General features: G+C 39.7%; 2 protein-coding genes across 2 annotated transcripts; one reads left to right on the top strand and one right to left on the bottom strand.

Annotated features, from left to right (window-relative positions):
* Positions 1-6,134: 6,134 nt before the first annotated feature.
* rhoua (ras homolog family member Ua) lies at positions 6,135-13,843 on the bottom strand. Its single transcript, XM_034116312.1, has 4 exons — positions 13,287-13,843; positions 12,705-12,763; positions 10,876-11,064; positions 6,135-10,171 (listed from the first exon to the last, which is right to left on the bottom strand). Exons 1-4 carry the CDS (start codon positions 13,522-13,524, stop codon positions 9,884-9,886), a joined length of 774 nt encoding a protein of 257 aa, XP_033972203.1. The 5' UTR covers positions 13,525-13,843; the 3' UTR covers positions 6,135-9,883.
* Positions 13,844-14,292: 449 nt separating this feature from the next.
* pdcd2 (programmed cell death 2) lies at positions 14,293-21,306 on the top strand. The gene is made up of 8 exons (XM_034116051.1): positions 14,293-14,733; positions 15,457-15,565; positions 16,407-16,463; positions 16,591-16,779; positions 17,240-17,395; positions 18,690-18,790; positions 19,385-19,498; positions 20,511-21,306. The coding sequence occupies exons 1-8, from the start codon at positions 14,536-14,538 to the stop codon at positions 20,688-20,690; spliced, it is 1,104 nt and encodes a 367-aa protein (XP_033971942.1). The 5' UTR covers positions 14,293-14,535; the 3' UTR covers positions 20,691-21,306.
* Positions 21,307-22,639: the final 1,333 nt, after the last annotated feature.

Raw genomic sequence — 22,639 nt, 5'->3', positions numbered from 1 at the left:
TGTCAAACAAGAGCTTTGTCTACTGACACTATAGAATACAACACTTACTCATACACTTACACTAAAAAAAAGGAGATATTGTTGCACATCTTGTGATGAATAAATGGTGTTCCTCCCCACAGCTAAATCATCTTGTGACCGGGATTAAAACCACAGTCCCAGGGAGAGCAACAAAAGCTCTGTGCTGTAAATGTAGCACAGGCGTCTCATATCTTGTGACCGAACCCACTGTGGATAATTGTTTAACCAAGAAAATAGACCTTATACCATATTTGAGAATGTGAAAGCATCTATTCATTGCTCATTAATCAATTCATTATGAATTGACATGACAGATATATTATCTGTTGCTTCCTACAAAAACGTGTTATATACAGCAACCACTGAAAATCATTTATTTAATTAAACCTGATGGTGTCCTGAGTTGTAATGACATTTAACTCATAATCACAAGGTCATAGTACTGGCCACGATAGGAAAAACACTGAAGGGTCACCTGTCTTTAGGATACATTCTCTGGGGGCCATGAGGACGTTAAAAACAACCAAAATTGGCTTGAACAACTGCAAACAGACACAAAAAGACAACATAAACAGATAAAACAACCAAAAATAGATACAGAATGTCTACAAAGAGATTAAAATGATTAAAGTACACTTTGAGACTCTCTGAGTTTGGGTTTGTTTTTCATATCCAGACAGGATGACGTCTAAAAGTCTCTCAATCCGTCCATGACTTTAACTGCTCCTCTTGTTTGAAGAGTGTGATTATTTATGTTGCCCCTTAATACAATGGTCCAGGGTTTCAAACTAGCAACTTGAAGCCACAAAGTAATGTTATAATGAAGGCATCAAGTCTACAGCATATAATGTTTCAAACAATTGACAGCTACATTTCAAAGCAGGTCATTGCATACAGCTAAAACTGCTGTTTATAACTCAAGGTTTTCATAAACACTGTAAAAACACAACACGCTTGTTACATTTGACGATAAAATGATGAACAAATAACAGGTGTTAGTTCTACAATTATTATTATTATTACAGAAATTAATGAGTCGTCTGCCTCTGCCCTCAGGACCAGCTCCCATGATGCACTGCTTCTTAAGATAAAGCTGACTCCCTGAAGACACCACCTCAACACCACATCACTCACACTCCCATACTGCCTTTAGCGCGAACTAACAATAACACTTCACACATACTCATACGTGTCATACCATCACTATCTCTGCATCTATTCGCTCTGTCAACGTGTGGTTTATCTTTATCTGTTGTTCTAATATGGAGAAAATGTTTCAAATGAGACGGTCAAAGTGTTAAGAGACCGTTGTTAGAGAGATTCAGTAAAGCAGTGTCTTTGAACTCCACACAACTTAAAGTGGGTCTCTCTCTCTCTCTCTCTCTCTCTCTCTCTCTCTCTCTCTCTCTCTCTCTCACACACTCTCTCACACACTCTCTCACACACTCTCTCACACACTCTCTCACACACTCTCTCACACACACACACACACACACACACACAAACACTACATTATGTGTCAGTTCACACTGTTGAGAAAACGACAAACATTCTGGCCAGAAGCCTGGTCACTGTGTGTGTGTGTGTGTGTGTGTGTGTGTGTGTGTGTGTGTGTGTTTGTGTGTGTGTGTGTGTGTGTGTGTTTGTGCCAGCTGGTTACATCTGGTTGAAGAGGCCACAGAGGGAGGTTGCTTTCTCCCACCTCTCAGTATCAGTTACTAATCCCTGTTTCCCACAAGTGTGCTGTATGTGTGTGTGTGTGTGTGTGTGTGTGTGTGTGTGTGTGTGTGTGTGTGTGTGTGTGTGTGTGTGTGTGTGTGTGTGTGTGTGTGTGTGTGTGTGTGAGAGATACAGTTATTGCAACAGCAAACATTACCTTGAAATTATAATTTTAAAACTATAAGATGAAGACAATATTGAGATATTTTTTTTTAATTACAGGCAAAAACATTGTTTTTTCATGTTTTATTAGTGTTGTCTTATTTGACAACACTAATTTGCATGTGTAGCTTTCTAAAGATCTTCTAAATTCACTAAAAGTTGGCTTTAGATAAAACATACAGGGTTAGATACACACTGTCCTCTCGTCCTTTTTCCACACCTGTTAGCTGCTCAGTTTCCCCCTCAGCTCCTCACCTGAACCAATCATCTGCCCTCGAGCTGCTGCTGCTTATTCACATGTAGGCAGTCTCATGCATTAATATTCAAATACTTTGTCTCTTATTACTCAGCATAGTCAGTAAAACTGTCACGTCATGGTAGGAAAAGCACAGGTCTAATTAATAACTTGATGAAGTGACTCGATGCTCATACTGGAGCAGTAATCAGTGTTTCTAGTTACACCTGTGCTTTTTCTGATATGTTTTCCAGTATATAATTAGATTAGATTTGTACCGTGTTTTAATTTAATTTGTATTTTAGCTTGTCTTAGAAAGATGTATCTCCTCAGTTAGGTTGTGAGCCACGATATATTGAATTAAATATATTTAAAAATAGTGATTTGATTTAGTAGAGGCCTCAAACTGAAATTGATAATCCAAAAATAGCTATTAAGAGGTGTTACTATTATCTGAAATATTTTGTAAACACTGTAATTAACTGAGCAAGTACTAAATAAATAAATAGAGACATGACATATCGTGTTTATTCATAAGTACAGTGATGGGATCGGGATGTGAAAATGTGGAGGATGTTGACCTTGATGGTGTTTTTGGTGTTAACTTCAGTAATGTGTTTATGTGGACGTCAGCAGGAGCTGTCCACAGCAGAGATGTATGTTGAGGAGTGATCTTTGTGTGTCAGAGTTTCTCAACTGTGCACATGCCACATGACACACTCTGTGAACTTTGAACACGCATGCAAACACACACACACATCACGTCACCAGGTTATTCAAATAGACATCCTGTAGATGTGATGAGCTGTGACAGGAGATGAAGGACAGTGGCAGAGAGAGGGGAGCAGAGGAAATGTTTAACAGGAAAATACAGTAAAAAGTAACCAAAGACTGATAAGAAAAGGAAAGTAAAGAGGGAAAAAGTGTGTTTGTACCAGAGTTGAGTCAGAGATAAAGCACATCCAGCAAAGATTACAAGAGTATGTGTCAGTCTGTTGGAATCTGTTCAGTAAACTGTGTGTGTGTGTGTGTGTGTGTGTGTGTGTGTGTGTGTGTGTGTGTGTGTGTGTGTGTGTGTGTGTGTGTGTGTGTGTGTGTGTGTGTGTGTGTGTGTGTGTGTGTGTGTGTGTGTGTGTGAACTTGTGTTTACCACATTGTGGGGGAGAACATCTCTTCACACACTCTCACACTTTCAGGACTTGCCTCCCAATACAGGTTTAAGAGTTAAAGCAGCAGTTCACCCCGACAATCTGAAATATGTATGTTAATATGTACTTTACCTTTCAAGCTATATATCAATCGAAATTGTGTGTTGTAGTTTTGGAGAATTATGTGGTAGATGTCTGCCTTGTCTTGAATATAATGGAACTAGATGTTACTTGGCTTGTGGTGCTTAAAGCGCAAAAACGAATAATTTGACAAACTCTACGGTGACGTCTCTGTCCAGAAATCATGACCTCAAATAATCCAGACCTCTGTTGTCAGCAGGTTAATCTATTTTCTTTCTAAGAAACAACAACCACGACCCCTATCAATGCACAGAGGGAATGCTCGTGCTTGTGTGAGCATGAGATGAAAAGTACAGAAGCTGTCTGTCACCATGAGAGAATTTATCTGTGTCTTTCTCTCTCCTGCTTACCGGCTGTTGCCCCTTCTATAGCTTTTTTCTTAACTTTTTCTTACCCAAAGACACACACACACACACACACACACACACACACACACACACACACACACACACACACACACACACACACACACACACACACACACACACACACACACACACACACACACACACACACACACACACACACACACAGCAGCTGTCTACACACACATTGATTGGGTTTATAGCTTGTTAGGAAAGGGGATATTGTATTTCAGCTCTGCTCGTTAAGAGTCAGCACTGATGTCACTCTGGCCCCTCTTTATGTTATGTAACACACACACACACACACACACACACACACACACACACACACACACACACACACACACACACACACACAAAGAGAGAGAGGCTATAACATTATAAAATGGGCTGGAACAAAGCTTCAGTCGCCTTGAGTTCTGGCAGCTCTCTGTGTGCACATGTGGCTGTACCATTTCGCAATAACAAGTTACAAATAAAATACATTTATCTAGACGTTTTGATCCTATCTTCCCTCTCCCATGTACTAAAAAATACCGTAATTATACTGTATGTAACAAACAAGGCTATCTCTCTGCATTTCTGCATTTTCCATCCTTGTTTCTCCATAATGTGAATGCCTTCATGATAATATAACACTTACTTAATTAAGTAAATGTGTTTAAAATAAGCTGCTACATGATAAATCACTGGATATTATTTCGCAATTATGAATATTACTAAAAGCATCTTACAGGCATCAGAGCAGATGTGTCTTTCTGAATGAGTTCAAGCCTTAACAACATGATATCGTGATATTATGAGCGCTCTGGAAACCATTTTGAACTTGAACTACCTCAAAGATTGTTGGGCCTGATTTCATATAAAGATCAGAAAACTACTCACATTTCAACTGTTATGTTGGTGCTACCTGTGTTTACAGTTTGTGAGGTGTGATTACATGTTCCATTATAAGGCCTGGTTAGATTAACACCCCTTTTAGGATAACATTTCATTAGAGTCTACATAAATATTGACTGTTTCAACATCATTACTTGTTACAGGCCGTGTGAGGTTCGCTAAATAAAAAGGATAAAATCAAAGCTGAAAATCTGACTTGAGACCAAAACAATAAAACAAATGTTGTGCACTCTTAAAGTCTTTCTGGTTTGGTTTTCCAGCAGATTTTCATTTCATGATTGTTAATGAATGGTTGTTATTGTAAAAGGGAATGATGTGTATGAGTCAGTGTGAGAACAACAGCAGAACATCAGTAAATGGGACCTGGCACAGCTTCAGTCACAGAGCAGTGATGTAACCAGGACACAGTCGGCCTCCTCATTATGTGCTCACACTGTGTGTTGTCAGGTAGAGGAAAGCTGTGTTTCCCAGACAGAGTGAAGTCAGGGCATGACCCCACGAACAGCGAGACAAACCAAATGTCACATGGCAGCCTTCAAAATAAAGCTCTTGCATAACCATGAGGGCCTGGAAGCAGAGAGTCTGTTTATAAAAATCCAGTCTGAAGTTAGAGGTCTTTCTGTGAGCGTCTCTGTGTGTGTGTGTGTGTGTGTGTGTGTGTGTGTGTGTGTGTGTCTGCATAACCCCAATCATGGCTCACATCTTATCCCCTCTCCTCTGATGTGCATCAGCTGAGCGTAGCATGGTTGTTGCATTCTGTTATCACAAAGTTCAAAGTTAAATTCCAAAACATTACTGTAGCCACAACATCATTAAAAAACATGTTCAATTTGGTGCCCAAAAAACAACAAGAAGCATGTGTTGTCTTAAAAAATGGAGTTGAGGGCCTGTTTTACAGTATGTGTGTTTAACTTAGAGCTGCAATGAAAATAAGGATTACCGTTTTGACATTTAAGTTATTTTTCATGCAAACATGGCAGAAAATGCTGTTTTCAGCCTCTTAAATACGGAGATTTCCTGCTTTTCTCTGTTTAATATCATGCAAAACTTGTTGATTTTAGACTGACAGAATAAGAAAAAATCACCTTGAAGATTGAGAAACTAGGATGGACTTTTTAACCCCTTTTTTCTGACATTTTGTATTGATTGATTGATTGATCTAAAGTAATTAGTTGTGATTTGCAGCCCTGTATCTGATACCTACCATCCTGACCATTACCTGACTCTCTTTCAGGTATAATTTGTAAAACTCTGTTGATGAGGAAACAGTACAATGTGCACAAATGATATAGACTCTGTACAAATGCATTCCCAAAAAACGAAACAAAATACATATTCTCTTTTACAGCCTGTGGGCTGTCACAGGGAGTTATATTTAAACACACACACATTCCCCAGTCCCGCCACGAGCACACAGCCTCAAAAACAACAAAACACAGCATGTATTATATCAAATATTCTTTATTTCTCAGGGTATAAAACTTCTGTACAAACATTTCTTTCTCTGACTGACGTCCTTGGTGACACAGAGAATTCAGTGTCAGCAGATCGCAGCAGCATGCTTTCTGTTTTTAAATGTCTCTGTTACAATGTTTTTACATGCAGGAGAAAGGATGTTTCACACAGGCTGAGGGAAGCTCCTGGTGTCTCATGTGAGTGAGCTCAGGTGTGCTTCAGGGGGTAACCTCAATAAAACCCTGAAATCTCAAGAATGAACCTTTCTGTCTGTTTCCCCGGGCGGTCTGCTTTTTGTTTTACCTCACTGGACTTTATGGGATATTGTTGTACAATTAGACTTGTGTGGGAAGGCAGTGTTGAGAAAAACGAATGCAGTTACGGTAATCCCAGGTCAGTCACGCAAAGCAACAATTTAATTTGTATTTTATTGGTAGATTTCTACACCCTTTTGTATCACAAAAAACGGAAATCATTGCAGTCATACCTATATTTGACAGACTTTGCATCCGTCCCAAACACAGAGCATTCACATTTCTGTCTATCCTTCAACCAAACCCCAGAACCAACACATAACTCCTATCCAGTCACCTTCCTGTCTCTTTTCTGACTCTCTTTTAACACCTCAGTTCACTTTCAGAGACCTATCTGTTCAACATTACAAAGCCATTCATCTGTCATACAGGGTATACTTTGCTTTTAGCCTATTCTGGCTCCTGAAAGCAGGTAAAACATTCAAATGAATAAAACACGCAAGCAAAGACTTCAAAAATAAAATGTTTGATTCGAACATTGAAATGCAGACCTTCTTATCAGCATACTTTGTTTTGCTACTAGCGTGACTTTGTGTGGTTCAACCAGTAGCTATCAGTGAGGGAAATGATGACTCTTCTCAACTCATGTTACTATTCACATTTTGGTACATAACATTATCATTTGTGGCCAGAGTTGACGGCATGAACGCACTTTAAAGGCTTATAGTATATTTCGTTTTCATAATTTTTCAGTTTTAATGTATTCAAGCAGGAGTAATCAAACAAATATTTGTCTCAAAATAAAGGCAGGCTTGAACCACATGCATGCAAACAAACACCTTGTGATATGAAACGTTCTGTACTCTCCATAGATTATACATACTGTATGAGAAGGTAAAACGGATGAGACCTGCTAGAGGAAATGCCAGCTATCATAAGGGTCTGTCTGACCTTTACCCTACTTAAATCCACCATCAACCAAGCCTGCACCCAAACAGCAAGACAAGCAACTTATTATGACGTTTTTCCCAAGCAAGAAACAATGCATTTGCTATCATGAGTAAAACATCGGGACACAGTGAACCCATTCATCCACAGTTGTAAAATCTTCAGCAGAAAGTTACCAAACAGCTTCAGGAAACACACTTCTTCAACGTTTTGCACTCAGGCCTCTCATCAACATTATGAGTTAAAATACATTTTAGAATAAGTTCTCAACTCTCTCTATGCATTGGTTTACAGGTTGTAGCCAATTAGTAGAGCAACCGTAAGGTCAGTTAGGGTCACACACTGAGTTTCTCTGCAGAAGAGTCTATTGGGAGACACACTTGAAGTTATAGTCAGTGTTACCAGTAAGAAACGTTTTACAGAAGTCAATAGAGTCATGCATATTGTCTGCTATGATTGTACATGTTCTAGCTGTCTTGTAACACTTGAAACATGGCATGACTGCCAATCTGTGAACGTTTTGTTTGTAAGTTTTAAGACATTTCTTCACAGTGCAATTACATTTAAAAGCACTTCACAGCTCACTCCATTTCACACTACACTCTAGAAAAAGCTAATGCTATTCCGCTTCTCTTACATTGATGAAGACATTTCTTAATTTTCACATAATTTAATAGGCTTTTCATCATACACTTGACTTAAACTGCTCCAGGGCAGAGTTTTGGCAAGCTTTTTAGGGTCATAATGAATATTGTTCAGATGAACACATATTAACAGTTAACACTATGCAAATGTTAACTCTGCACTTTGGGTCAGAGAGAAAGGTTTAAGTTGGATTTAGACAGTGGTTAAGGCCATGATTTAGATTGTCCTAATGCTAAGAATGCTAGAGTGTAAATGTGTTGTTTTGTTTTTATGTCTGATCAATATGAATGATGATGCTGCTCACAAAAAACTGTCCGGTTTTCTTTGAGGCCATTACAGACTGCGACCTGGTTGCACCCTTTTTCTTTCTGCTGCAGTGATACAAAGAGCCATTCAGATGAAGGCACTGTAGAGAAGTAGTTGTAAATAATTGGGTTTTGTTCTGCTTTAGTAACTACAATGTACAAAGGAAGGTGTGGCAGCTGAACGTTGACATCAACATATTATGCCTTTTTATTTCTGCTTTACAATGTGTGTCCTTTTCTTTGGAGAGAGGAGATGCTGCAAAAGTAACCAGGCATAATGAGATGCAGAGTTACCAAAATTACCAATGGTTAATAATAAAGCATACTTTGGGTAAAGGGAACAAACACAGATCAACAAACCTGACTAATGAAAATTAAGTTTAAAGAAAATATTTCACTGAATATGTACATAATTAAAACTTCAGTCTTTTATGCCGCGTTTCCACTACACAACTGCATTGAAAAGCAAAGATACACAATTCATCTTTTCTGCAAACGTACATGAACAAACATCTGAACCCATTTGGTAAATGGACACATGCAAAGGGCGCTGAGTTGATCTAATTCTGTTGAGTGCTCACAGTAAAGCTGCGCAAGTGTGTGCAAAGATAAATCAAACACCCCACAAGCAGTACACATATGTGTTGATTATTACAAGCCAATATAGTATTTTCTGCCTCATTGATTACTATGTCTTTCAGAGCTGTTCAGTAATATTGAAGGATAGGTCTGTAATTGAAAGACCTCCAATATTTGAAAAGAATGAGTGTTCTGGTTGTTTTATTGTCCAAATAGTGAGAAACAAACTCAAAACCAAGCCAGACTTATCCCACAAATAGTTCAAATCGAGACCAAAATAAAAGATGAACTATGTTTCTGGTTTCAGATTAGGTTTTTAGGCCACACCAGAAAAGAACCTATAGATCTGTTTGTTGCAAAGAGGTCTTTTAGCATGAAAAACACCTTAACAATTACTAATGGAATAGGAAAGGTCAGCCTTAATAAACAACAATGTTTTGTCTGAGAGACGCTCTTTATCAGGAGGCAGTTTTTTCTAATCATGAGTGTTGGAGACAAGATAAAAAAAGGAAGTTCGGAAGCAGTTTCAGTCAAGCTCAGTTCACAAGCGACACAAATGCATACTAGGTTGGGAACAAGAACACCAGACTAAACACGCTTACATTGTAAGTGTTAAACATAGACAAGACTTTCTGGACTGGTCAAATGTTAAGGAACATTATCACATCCACCATGACATAGAGCGATTCCTGTTAGTCCCAGTGGATGGCGATTCAATTCCGGAAGAGTTGGAAAAAGGACACTGCGGTACTGCTTATATTTGATAGCAAATGTTGTTAGAACTCAGTACTTAATCTCATCGACAAGAAGACTGAAACCCCTCTTGGAATAAAAACTAAAAGTAAAACATTTACGATCCTTGCCAGTCTTACTTTGGTTCCCAGTCACAGTCAAGTCGAGGTCCTTCTCCACGTCAGGCTCGAAAAGAGAGAAACCCAAACAGAGAGCGACTCAAGTTGAATCCAGACCAGAATAAGTCAGTGACAGAGAATCTTCACACGTCGGTCTAGGCCACACAGCAGTACCTTTTCCACCAGGACTTGGACAGACTCTTCATCTTGTCCGGTGTCTGCCTTTGCTTTTTCCGTCGTTTCTGCTTCCCTCTGGGATGCTTTTTGTTGGAGCTGCAGTTCTGCAGGCTGGCCAGTATGGCTGTGTCAAACACTTCTTTTAAGTTCTTCTGGGTCAGGGACGAGCACTCCATGTAGGCCACAGCTCCGATATCCATGGCACATTCCTGGGCGTCTGCTGGGTCCACAGGTCGCTCCCGGTACTTAGCCAGGTCAATGAGAACCTAAGAGAAGAGGAAACTCAATGTTACCATGCGTCTGTAGAGCTTGTATCTTCTTATTTGTTAAAGAGGAAGGAGACACTTGCAATGTTCTTCTTCAATCAGTGATCATTCAAAAACACAAAAAAACAGGGTTTAGGATCGAAGGACTGGGATAACATTGACACTTTTCTGTTTCTAGTTTGTGCTATTGTGTGACTTTCATGAATCTGAACTTGTATTTTTAACACAACAAAGTCACACAACATTAAAAATAATACAGTCAAGGCAGCAGTAGACCAACAACTAGTGCAAACTGCGATGTAAAATTACTGTTTTTGTCAATGTAGAAAAAGAGCAATCTCATACATCCCCACTTGAAAACATCTGAATTATCACTTTAGTAACATTATATATTTCTAAACACAATTATTGTGTTTAAGGTGCTATTTAAATATGGCTGATCTGTCACACTGTCGTGTCTTACAAGGAGACTTCAACAGAACAAGATTCATTGTTAATGTGATCAATAACACGTGTGCTTTTTTTCTAATGGCAATCAAAAATGTCTGTTGTGAAAAGGACTGTAAAACACATGTGTCAAATGGGTCAAATTGTGATTCAGAATTTTCAAAGCTAGTGGTTTGAACTTTGTCAGAATAAAGGCATCACTTTGTCTAGCATATTGCAACTTCTTTACGTTCTCTCTACGTCAGTAAATATTTCACCTTGACATCTTCTCGGAGGTCACACTGCGTCCCAACGAGGACGATGGGTACAAAGGGTGCATGTCTCCGGATCTCCGAGATCCATTTCTCCGGAATGTTCTGGAAGGAGGCGGGACTGACGACGCTGAAGCACAGCAGGAACACATCTGCACTGGTGTAGCACAGAGGACGCAGCTTATCAAACTCATCCTGGAGGGAGGAATCAAGATAAAGAGAGGGGATACGTTTTGAGGATGAAGAGATTTGACAAACGCAGCAGAGAAGAGACTTGAGGAGTATTTGGACAAAAAACAGAGTATGGTACAGGATAAGAAAGTAATCTACAACGTCCTGCATCTCATGTCTTTCCAAAACAATGTCTGGTGCTACTCAGTGTCTGTTCTTTATGACAGATGATAAACTACGAGGATATGTTGAGCTTTTCCTCCCTGACGTGTTATCTCTGAGTCTATCCTTCCTCTGCCTGTGATCCTCCCATTCATTCTGCCATCACATCTGAAAACACACTTTGTTTGTTTTAACAGATAAACTTAAATTGTTACATGCTCAACATTAGGAATACAACTATGAGGCAGAGGCGTGTGGCGCAGTGGATACAGCGTTGGTATTCGGATCAGGAGATCACAGGTTCAAACCCCACTGCAGTCAGCATGTCGTTGTGTCCCTGGGCAAGACACTTCACCCCAAATTGCTCCTGTGGGGATTGTCCACAGTATTGAGTATGTAAGTCGCTTTGGATAAAAGCGTCTAACAAGTAACATGTAATGTAATGTAACTATGATTTCTTTTCATTATCATTAATTCTGCAGATTAATTTCTCGATCAATCGACAAGTTGTTTGGTCTGTAAAATGAAACAAAATAGAGAAACATGGCTTTCAGTGATTCTCAAAGCCAAATAAACGTCCTGAAATGTCTTTGAAATGTTTGTCCACAGCTCAATTATTAGTTGCAGTCATAGAGGAGTAAAGCAAACTGAAAATATCGCATTTAAGAAACTTGAATCAGAGAGGTTTGAGTTTGTTTTCTTGAAGAAATTACTAATTGATTAATGGATTAACCTCTCCAGTATAGTTCACAATAACTTAAAGTTTAATTAGTTGAAGCTCAATTATTGCTTTTATTTCAGAGACCAGCTGCTGCTCTTCCATATGCAGATGAAAAATGCATCACTTCCTGTGTGCGACATCATTTTTCCCAGGAATGACCTGCGGGACAGTTTGAGCTCACCAACAAAGACATCAAATCCAACTGAGATGTTTAAACGTTTTAGCATATTTAGTTTAAAACTTATCTTAATCTGTGTGCCTATTATCTCCATGCTCACCATGTCGGTCAAACTACATTGTCATTTAAAAATAGATTTGGATAAAGCAGCCAAACCTTTTTATAAGAAAACTGCAGCAACATCTCTGAATTGCCATGATAAAAAAAACAAGGTATTTGTTAAGTTTGAGAAAAGTTTTCAATTAAAACTTGTAGGGTAGACTAATTGTTGGGGGTGGTCTTTGTTGCATGTCACACCACCTCTTTTGTCTTCCCACGTTTCCTGTCTAGCTCTACACTGTCAATTATGAAAACAAAAACAATAATGCCACTCACAAAAATACAATTTGTGTTTGAGTATACTTCTCTTTTCAAATAAAGAAAGAGAGAAATAAGGTTTTAATCTTCATCACATGGTCAGAGGTATTGTTTCAAACACAAATAAAACAAAAACAGGAAATGCTGCTCACTCTTCCCCTCTGTGTGCGTATTGTGTGTGAGTGTGAGTGTGAGTGTGAGTGTGAGTGTAAGTGTGTGTTGTGTATTTGTGATGAGGTCACTGACCTGCCCGGCTGTGTCACAGAGTTGTAGTTTGACTGGATGCCCGTCCACTGATACCACGGCTGCACACACAAACAGTGAAGTCAAAGTCCAAGGTGAAATCTTTAAATATCTTATTTGGTCAAAGATGTTCAGTTAAATAATAATAAAACAGAAAAGGGCAAGACATCTCAATATAGGCAAGGCTGAATTCAGCATTTTGTAAAATAATTGCATAAAATTGACTTTAGCAACTATTTGTGCAGAGCATTTACAGTGAAGTTGGCAATACAATCTTGAAACTTAGGTTAACTCCAAATTACAATTTATTAAAAAAAAAGGGGAAAGATTCCAAGTAAAAGATTGCAAGGTATAACATGGGGTGAAAATATACAAATACAATATAATAATCTTGGGGTAGACTTACAAATAAATAAACAGAATATCTATGTATCTATTCTTTCCTACACTTCATGTTGTTGTTGCACTGTCCCTTTACAACACTGCAAATGTCTGCAAAAGACTTTCTGAAATTATTATTTGTTCTACTTTTTAGTAGGCATCATCATCATCAATTTCATCATCATCATCATCTTCCTCCTTTACCTGAGAAGTTGTCAAACGCGGTGGGCACGTACTCGGTGGGATACCCATTGGTGGTGTAGCTGACCACCAGGCTGGTCTTCCCCACAGCTCCGTCCCCCACCAGCACACACTTCACCCGCCGCGTCCTCCCGGAGCCCCGGACCCTCCTCGGTGGGACAGGCGGAGCAGGGGACACCGGGGCCGGCTTGAAGCACCCCTCGCCCCGCGGAGGCATCTGGCACGGAGAGGAGGGGGACATGTAGCCGGAGGAGCCCCGGGCAGGAGGCTCAGTCCCGGGTCGGGCCAGTGTTCACATCGTCCATTCCTCCGTGATTATCAGCCGGTGTGTCAACTGACTTCTCTGCTGTCCGCTTCACTTTAGTTTCCATTTTAGGTTAATTATAAAAAGTTTGAACTTCTGCTGTCCACACAAAGCCACAAAGCTGACTCTGTGTACACTCTGAGCTTCATGGTTGAATGAAATGTGAATTAAAGTCCGATTAGTAGAGCGCTGATTCAATAATGTCACAGTCTGTGTCCGTCCAGCCGTCCAATGGACAGACCCGTCCCAAACTCCCCTTCAAATGACATCACAGTGTGTGTGTGTGTGTGTGTGTGTGTGTGTGTGTGTGTGTGTGTGTGTGTGTGTGTGTATGTATGTATGTATGTGTGTGTGAGAGAGGGAGTGTCATCAAGCCTATTCATAATGATAATAACAATAATAATAAAAATAATAGCAATAATTATAATAATACAAATATAACAATATTAATAGTAATAATAGCCCATTTATTTTTCATAACATTACACTTACTTTTGTCAAGTCTATTTGCCTGGAGGCTTTTTCAATGTTGTTTTTAACTAACAAGGTTTCATATGGGAATATAATGAGCTGGGTTTAGATGGATTTCAAATTGCCTCATTCTGAAACGTTTACTGTTGACAAGACATGTGGGCCCTCTAGTGGACAGAGTGGGAAATAAAGATGACGTAAAATATTGTTAAAAAAAATATTATAACATTTCATGGGTCTCAGTGTCAGGTGAACTAATAATACGTGTCCCCCAAACAGCATTAGCCTCTGTATTTCTACAGTGAGTGCTTCGAGGACTGCGGAGTGCGGAACGAAACACCGGCGGGTCGCTGTTTCCTCGCGGACCCTTTTCTGAACGGCACCTCATTTTCAAAACATGTGTTGTGAAGCAGGATTTATTCTGTCAGTTTTTAACATACCATATTCATCTGAACGATAGATCCGCTGTTCTCTAAAATGTCCGGAGGTCGCAGCCTGGCCTCGGAGGAGGTGGTCCTCGGCTTCCTGGAGGAAGTGGAGCCGTGGCGGCTTCTGGCCCCGCAGTTCCCCAGCAAAGTGGGGGGGAGGCCGGCGTGGCTGAGCCGGACAGGCCTGCCCTCCCTGCCCGGGCTGCAGTGTGAGATGTGCCGCCTGCCGATGGCCTTCCTGCTGCAGGTCAGTGTCCCGGAGAAGCCATACATGTTTCTTTTTCACAGTCAAATATGCTTTAATCTTAACCCATAAGGACGGGGACCCACCGTGACACAGGTGTTACATGACGTTTAAATGCTCCGGAAAGTTCCTTTTACAGATTTAGCCTTTATTTTATTTTTTTATAATTCATTCTTGTTCTGTTTAACGCTTATTTATAACCAGGAGCATCCCATTGAGATTAAGTACTTTTTTGAACTGTGGTGGAGACCTAGCCAAGTCAGCAGTATAAATACAACTACATAGTAACAGACAGAACTCATTCATAAAAAAGTAAGAGTCAACCACAAGAAATATAAAAAAGGTAAATAAAAAAAAATGTCTAACAAAAATGTTCATCTTTAGGAAGCGGCCTTGTTTGGTTGTTTTACATTGTATTGTAAAAGCATTTGATTAATATGTTTTCTCATTTAAAGTTTGAACCAGTAGAATCAAGACTAAAATAACATTAATGAGTAAAAGTGTAAAAAAATATTAACATTACTCAGAGACTTTCATAGAAATTTCAAAAGAGAAAAGACATCACAATATGAAATACATTTAGGCAGATTTCCTCTTAATATAATAGTTATTTTCCTCCCTTTTATTATGAACAAGAAGCCAACATCTATATACAATATCAGCCCAATTAATACGATAATTAATGTATAAAATGTAAAGTACTGACTTCCTGCATTTTCCTTTCAGGTGTACGGACCAATTTCTGGTCAGGACAGAAGTTTCCACAGAACACTCTTTCTGTTCTGCTGCAAAACTCACGAGTGCTACACGCATAACGACAGCCGCTGTTTTAAAGGTACCTGTAACAGTGATTGGTCCTTACTCCTTAATGTTTCACATGTTGTCCCATGAGGGCAGGATGTCTTTCTTAAAGGTCTCCTATCATGCAAAATGCACTTTTTAATGTCCTTTATACATAAATATGTGTGTCGGGGAACTCACAAAATGTCAGAAAACAAAACCCTCTCTCTTTTCTTCCGTACCCACATCTCTAAAAACGGGGGTACAACGGAGCTGATCCAGATTTTCTGCCGATATGACGTAATATCGGAAAGGTGGGCTGGCTTTACGCCCACGGCACTATCAGAAAGTTGCTATCAGAAACAATGCACAACGTCTTTTGGACGTAATATGGTCTTTGTTTACATTAGCAAGCATGCTAACACTCACAGCTAACCAGTACCGGAGAGAGTATGTGTAAAAAAACAGAAAATAAAAAATAAAAAAAGGAACTCACCTTGTGGTAAAACCGCAAGAGAAAGCATTTGAGCTCCATACTGTTTCAGAAATAATCCTTGAAGTGGTTTGGAACATGATATGGCGTTTCATCACGGGAGCATTTAGCTGTATCTGTGGTAGAATTCTGAGCAGGCACAAGCTCCCCCTCCTCTTATTTTCTTTTTCAAGCTAAGGACCCTGAATCAGCCATTCTCTAACAGGGCTGGAATAGAGGGATATGAGGGATGTCTAAAATGCATGATCTGTTTGGTATTTTGAGCAAAACACATCATAGACATGTTTTTTATATTTTTGTATATATCTGAGACCCATAATATATGCCTACAAATAGCATGATAGGAGATCTTTAAGAGTAAGTGTAATTTTACCGATTTTGAACTCTCCTCTTCCCTTTTCAGTTTTCAGAAGCCAGGTATCGAGGAGGAACGAGTTTTACCCCTACAACCCTCCACCAGGTTGCTATTTTTTAATAATTTGCAGTTTACATTTTTCTCATTGTGTTAGGCAGTTTTCAAAGTACTTCAACAGTGAATTGGCTTCCTTATGAGGGATCTTCTTTTTGTCAATCTTTTGTTTTCTCAGAGGATGTACCCCCGAGTGATCCTGAGCCGGACCCGAATGTGTTGTCCGTCTCCGGAGTGAAACTGTGCTGGGTCTGTGGTTGCCCCGGCAACAAAGCCTGCTCCCGCTGTCACAGCGTCACATATTGTGGAAAACCGCACCAGACCCTCCACTGGAAACACACACACAAGAGGGAGTGCGGCAGCCAAGGTGTGTGTGTGTGTGTGTGTGTGTGTGTGTGTGTGTGTGTGTGTGTGTGTGTGTGTGTGTGTGTGTGTGTGTGTGTGTGTGTGTGTGTGTGTGTGTGTGTGTGTGTGTGTGTGTGTGTGTGTGTGTGTGTGTGTGTGTGTGTGTGTGTGTGTGTGTGTGTGTGTGGTGTGTGTGTGTGTGTGTGTGTGTGTGTGTGTGTGTGTGTGTGTGTGTGTGTGTGTGTGTGTGTGTGTGTGTGTGTGTGTGTGTGTGTGTGTGTGTGTGTGTGTGTGTGTGTGTGTGTGTGTGTGTGTGTGTGTGTGTGTGTGTGTGTGTGTGTGTGTGTGTGTGTGTGTGTTTTAATATACATGGACATGTGAAGTCATTATTATAGCTTGAGTTTAGAGTCACAGAATTTCTATTAATTTATTAAACAGTTCTTGTCCTCATATCTCTGTTGTGTCCTTGTCCGTTTGTATAGAAGCTCCCATTGTTACAACATCAACCTTCCTCTTCCCTGAGTCTGAGCTGGTCACTGAACCAGAGGAGGAAGAGAAGGAGGAGGATGAAGACACAAAAGAGTCTAAAGAAGACGAAGAAGAGGAAGAGAAACAGGGTGCAGACTCCTTATCAGACGGTAAGCTTTCAATTATTTCTGATATGGAAAGTTGGGGAAGATGTGTAGTTTCAGGAGTTCACTACACAAAAAATACCAAAAGTAATTTGACTGCTTGAATCTCTCTCATGCACATGCAAACTCTCACATTACACAAGTCTCACACAACGGCCTCTAACGTCTGTGGGAACAATGCTTTCACATGGTTGAAATGTCACTGTTATTTTGTAGGTAAAGCTCGAAAAGCCGTATAAAAGTTGTATGAGTGAATGTACGGTTTGTAGCAAATGAGCAAACTGCTTTATATTTCTGGTCCAAACATAATACAGGACAGAACAAACTGTTGCATTAAGATTTAACTTGTATGGCTACTGTTGCTGCTACAAGTTAAAATCATTAGGGATGCTCCGATCGATCGGCCCGCCGATCGTTATCGGCCTATATTCACTCTCTATAAAGGCCGATCAGAAGAGCCGATCACATGACGTAAAATACATGACACTTTTCTCTGTGCGCGGCAAAACAAGCTCGCCAAAATGGCTTCACCAGTCTGGCAGTATTTTAAGGTGTCCGAAAATGACAATAAAATAGCGGTATGCAACGTGTGTGAAGCAGAAATCCTGCAGCTCCACCCGCTGTGATGGACCGGTGAGCGGAGCGAAACACACACTAAGAGTTAGACCTAACACACTTAGCTATTTTATCTACCTCTGGAACAAGCTAAACTAGTTATAAATATGTTTATTCTTCACTGTCGGGTCACTCATTACTGGATCAGTGAGCTGCAGGAGATACTGACAGGCTGTCAGGAGAAAGAGAGAGGGAGAGAGAGGGGGGAGGAGAGAGGAAAAGAGAGCGCTTCCGCTCATTTCTCCCGTGTTATTATTATTAGTTAATGTAAACTTGAATAATGTACTTCATTTGAATGTAATAATTATTTTGGTTGTTTGTGGAAGCGCATCATGTATTGAAAAATGTATCTGAACTTTTCGATCCGTTACGATTATAAACTGAAGCAATATAAAAATGAGCCCCATTAACTGAGTTTTAAACATCACTTTAAATGGACGATCCCCATAGGCCCCACCCACCCGATCGGATCAGCGATCGGTATCGGCCGATACTGATTCCGGCGATTGGCCCAAAAATTCCCGATCGGAGCATCCCTAAAAATCATGTAACACTAATGCACTGAATGGTTACCTGGATAATGACAGGAGTTTCACTGCTGGAAGGCATCACCAGCACTGCTCTGTGATGTTGCTGCAGAAATGTTTTTGCTTTAATTTGTGACTAAATTATTATCTGTATTCAGCCCTGGCAGAGACAGACCTGGAGGAGATGGCGATGCACGAGACTGAAGACAACAAAATTGTGCAGCGGTTCAAAAAGAGGATCGCACCAGAGCCACACCAGGTGAACAAACACACTAAGGCAGGGGTGTCCAAACCTTTTTCACCTAGGACCACATACAGAAAAATATACGAAGGGCTGGGCCACTCACTAGAGTTATATTGCCTCATAAGTTCAGTTATAAGTTAGCACAATCAATCAAATGTAGGTAAATGATGCTTGTGAGTGTTAGCAGCTCATCCCTTAAAACAGAAACCTCACATTGATTATAAGGAGACATATGAAGGGTGTATTTCAAGCTTTTTATGTAAATAAGTCATTGGGCTTTTTTCTTATCAACTAAGATATGTTAGAAAATGTTTCCAACTTTAATTGACTGAATTTATTTGAAAAGTGGTCTTATTAACACATGAATACTACTGTGTAATATAATTTTACATTTATATTTAAGAAGTACAATATAAGACAAGCACAAGTTTTATTTGTGGGCCTTATTCCATTATACTTTTTGAATTTGATGAGGGCCGATTCAAAATAGTCCGCGGGCCGCATTTGGCCCCCGGGCCGTAGTTTGGACACCCCTGCACTTAGGATATGAAGTAAGAAAGATCTTGCCGTTTTCTCTGAGTCCTTCTCACAGTGCTGTGTTTTGTTCAGGTGGTGCGGTACTGTCGAGGGGGCTCCCCCTTGTGGGTGTCTTCTCAGCACATCCCTTCAGATCAGGATATCCCACCATGCACCTGTGGCGCCAAGAGGATCTTTGAGTTTCAGGTATTCATTTATTGTCCTTCCATCTTCTTTATCCCTAGCTTTCGCCCTTCAACGCTGTCTCAAATGCCTGCGTGCGATTATTTTGTCACACGTATTAAAAGTGAGTGTGCACGTTGGTGATAAAAAACAAGTTAAGGGGCATTTTATTTGTTTACATGACTTAAGTTGATAAAGACAGATTATCCATTGGGCACAGCTGTTACCGCTGCAAAAGTATAATGTTTACAGGTTGTCTGTGTCCCACTCAGCTGCTTATTATGACCATTTCACACGAATTGTCTTATAGGACTAAATTATAAAGTGAGGACATTTTCTGCAGACATCATATAAACTGCAACTTGAGTGGTTGGCGTGACAGGCAGAATTATTCCCTGAACACAGTAGCTTATTCTTTCTAGCAAGTTTTATTGACCGAAACTGTGAGTATTATTCTGATAAATTAACATTATTCTACCGGGCAGATTGACTGACCCCGAAAGATACCGTCTGACTCTATGGATAGGCGATCTGACATTTGCCAGAGAAACCAAGTGTAATTAGAGAAACAGGTCTAATACATCTCAAGATGCATATAACTACTACCCCTGCTATTTGCAGTGAGAAGACAGTTATTTTCCTGGCCGTACAGATAATGCGTTGAGAATTAAAAGGGATGTTATTCCTTTTACTTCAACAATTTGTGATTCCATGAGCATGACAAACCTTTAAACACATATCCATAACTATAAGAGATACAACTTTCCTTATCTGATATGTTTGCTACAATTACCAGCATTTTTAAGAACAATCCTTGTCTTATTATCTAATTTAACCATAGTTGTCTTACCAGTGGTTTGGGATATATTTATAATTTGTAGGCATGAGTCCTATGATTCTGGCGACTAACAAGACAGCAGGATGACATTTGTTTACCTTTAGCCTAGCTTTGTTTTCCCATCAGCAAACACTGTGACGTCAACACTGTCAGCACCTTAAAGGGTCGGTACATGGAATCATCTGTGTGTTTCTTCAGGTGATGCCCCAGCTGTTGAACAGTCTGTGTGTGGACTCTACAGGAGCCAGTATCGACTGGGGGACGCTCGCTGTCTACGCCTGCTCAGCCAGCTGTAACAATGACGATCAGTACTGCCCCGAGTTCATATGGAAACAAGACTTCAGCTCATATCAACTCACACAGACTCAACCTTCATAATATCTGTCACACTGATGCATGTGAAGCTCAGACAACTCAGCAGTGAGGAAACTGGTTTTCTCTCTGACTGCAGTGATCACACATGTAGTGATGTCCCTGTACTTTATCTGATCAAACTCCTCTCTACGAGACTTTTAAGGACAATGACGATTTTTTTTTGGGGGGGGCAGATATTCACCGTCTGGATTAATAATAACAGTTCAGATATTCAAACAGTTCTGCTTCCTTGCCACTCCCAAACCCTTTGTATTATTCTTTGACTTTTCACTGTTGGGAACAATGCATCGGTGGTGTTTCTGACTTATGGGTTCAAGGTTTTTTTTGCCATATACTGTACTGTTTATACATTATATATGTTGGAGCCAATACTCCACAAAAGGAATATGTGACTTCCCACACAATGAAGTGTTTACCACACCTGTCTTAACAGTGATATCATGTTCTGCATCATTTAGTGGACAAAGTGAGGCAAATCATGTTGTTAAAATACTATCAAACTTTAAAAAGAAACATACTGATATGAATGTAATTGTTTACATCCCATAAGAAATATAACAATTTCAAATTATCCATAATTTGTTTGTATTTTATAACTTTAAAAGGATTCACCCAAGAACCCTGTGTAATTGTACTTTCAATTCTCTGGTGAAAAACCCCAAAGAACCGGTTATAGGTTTCCATCCCAAGCTTATGATGAAAGCAGTGTTAATATTTAGTAATGACGGTTCATACATGTAAAGATCAAACTGAACTGCCCCCATTTACTTCTAATCGTGTTGCTTTTATGGCGAAGACATCCACAGTAAGACTTACAGACAGCCTTTTGTAACCCATCATGCACCTGGACCTCTATATACCATCAGGCCACTTTCAAACTGAATGAACAAGAACAGCAGCGAGTATCGTTCCAGGAGAGACAGAATGGAGGCTCACAAACAACTTTTTTTCAATGGCTTTAACAAGAAACATGTCAGGGAAGAAGTTTTTTTTTTAACAACAAAAAATGTAAAACCTCATCTCCTTATAACAATCTGTAAGAACAAGAGGCAAGAACTCATCAGGCAATTTGACAAACGCCCATCTTCTGGCTAATATCAGCGTACACAGTACTGATTCATACACAAAAAAATTGACTTTTCATTTCTGAATGTCCTAAAAACCAAATGGGTAAAAGAAATGAAAACAAATCAAATGCTTACAGATGGAAGAAACATGAATCTTTTAGCAATCTGTGAGAGAAGAAGATAAAGACAGCAGTAACTCATCAGTCCCAAGCCAGCTTTAGAAACTAAACGTGTACCATGGCATTAGGAAGAATTATGGACTGAGACATTTTCCGTCAAAGGCTCCTTAAGAACAATGGTGATGCAAGAGGTGAAATAACTCTGATTACAATTATCAAGCAAGAAAAACCAACAGATGCAAAAGAGGCACCTCTGTTCGTTTTTTAACCACCTCCATTTGACATCCCTTGTATTACAAATACTTAAAATCATCTAGAAGATTAAATAAGAGGTTTTCTGAGTGATGGTTATCTGAACCAGCCAGACAACATGTGCGAAATAAAAATAACGATCTACTCCTGATGTCCCAGGAAAAACTCATATCTCAAACTTAGTACAGGTTATGTAGATGACACACCATAACAAGAGGTTAACTGTTATGAATGCATAAGTAAGTAAGTATTTTTATTTACATCCTGACAATTAAGACCTTTGTGAGATACGGGCAGTTTTCATTGCATCCACACGAAAGGAAAGATGACTAACTGGACACCAAACATTGACACATAAAAAGGTAGAAATTAGGCAAAAAGGCAAGGTTAATAAAGATTGCTTTAAATGATTAGAAATAGTAGTTAAAGCACTGGTGTGTGAATAAAGGTTTTGATTCATGGACAAAGTAAGTATTTTCTCTCGTTAAGGAAATCAGTTTTCCACTAAGAGAAA

This window comes from Trematomus bernacchii, unplaced genomic scaffold (genome assembly GCF_902827165.1).
Source record: "Trematomus bernacchii unplaced genomic scaffold, fTreBer1.1, whole genome shotgun sequence".
Taxonomy (NCBI): Eukaryota; Metazoa; Chordata; class Actinopteri; order Perciformes; family Nototheniidae; genus Trematomus; species Trematomus bernacchii.
Note: the sequence above shows the minus strand (reverse complement) of the source record. Positions and strands in the feature narration are given on the sequence as shown.

Bases quoted from the DNA above. Each gene is read 5' to 3' on its own strand.
- pdcd2 (XM_034116051.1), top strand. From the start codon at position 14,536: ATGTCCGGAGGTCGCAGCCTGGCCTCGGAGGAGGTGGTCCTCGGCTTC. The intron at 14,734-15,456 runs GTCAGTGTCCCG...TTTTCCTTTCAG, and splicing joins CGATGGCCTTCCTGCTGCAG to GTGTACGGACCAATTTCTGG. The intron at 18,791-19,384 runs GTGAACAAACAC...TGTTTTGTTCAG, and splicing joins TCGCACCAGAGCCACACCAG to GTGGTGCGGTACTGTCGAGG.
- rhoua (XM_034116312.1), bottom strand. From the start codon at position 13,524: ATGTCCCCCTCCTCTCCGTGCCAGATGCCTCCGCGGGGCGAGGGGTGC. The intron at 12,764-13,286 runs GTAAAGGAGGAA...TTGTGTGTGCAG, and splicing joins CGCGTTTGACAACTTCTCAG to CCGTGGTATCAGTGGACGGG. The intron at 10,172-10,875 runs GTGAAATATTTA...CTCTTCTCTTAG, and splicing joins ACCTCCGAGAAGATGTCAAG to GTTCTCATTGACCTGGCTAA.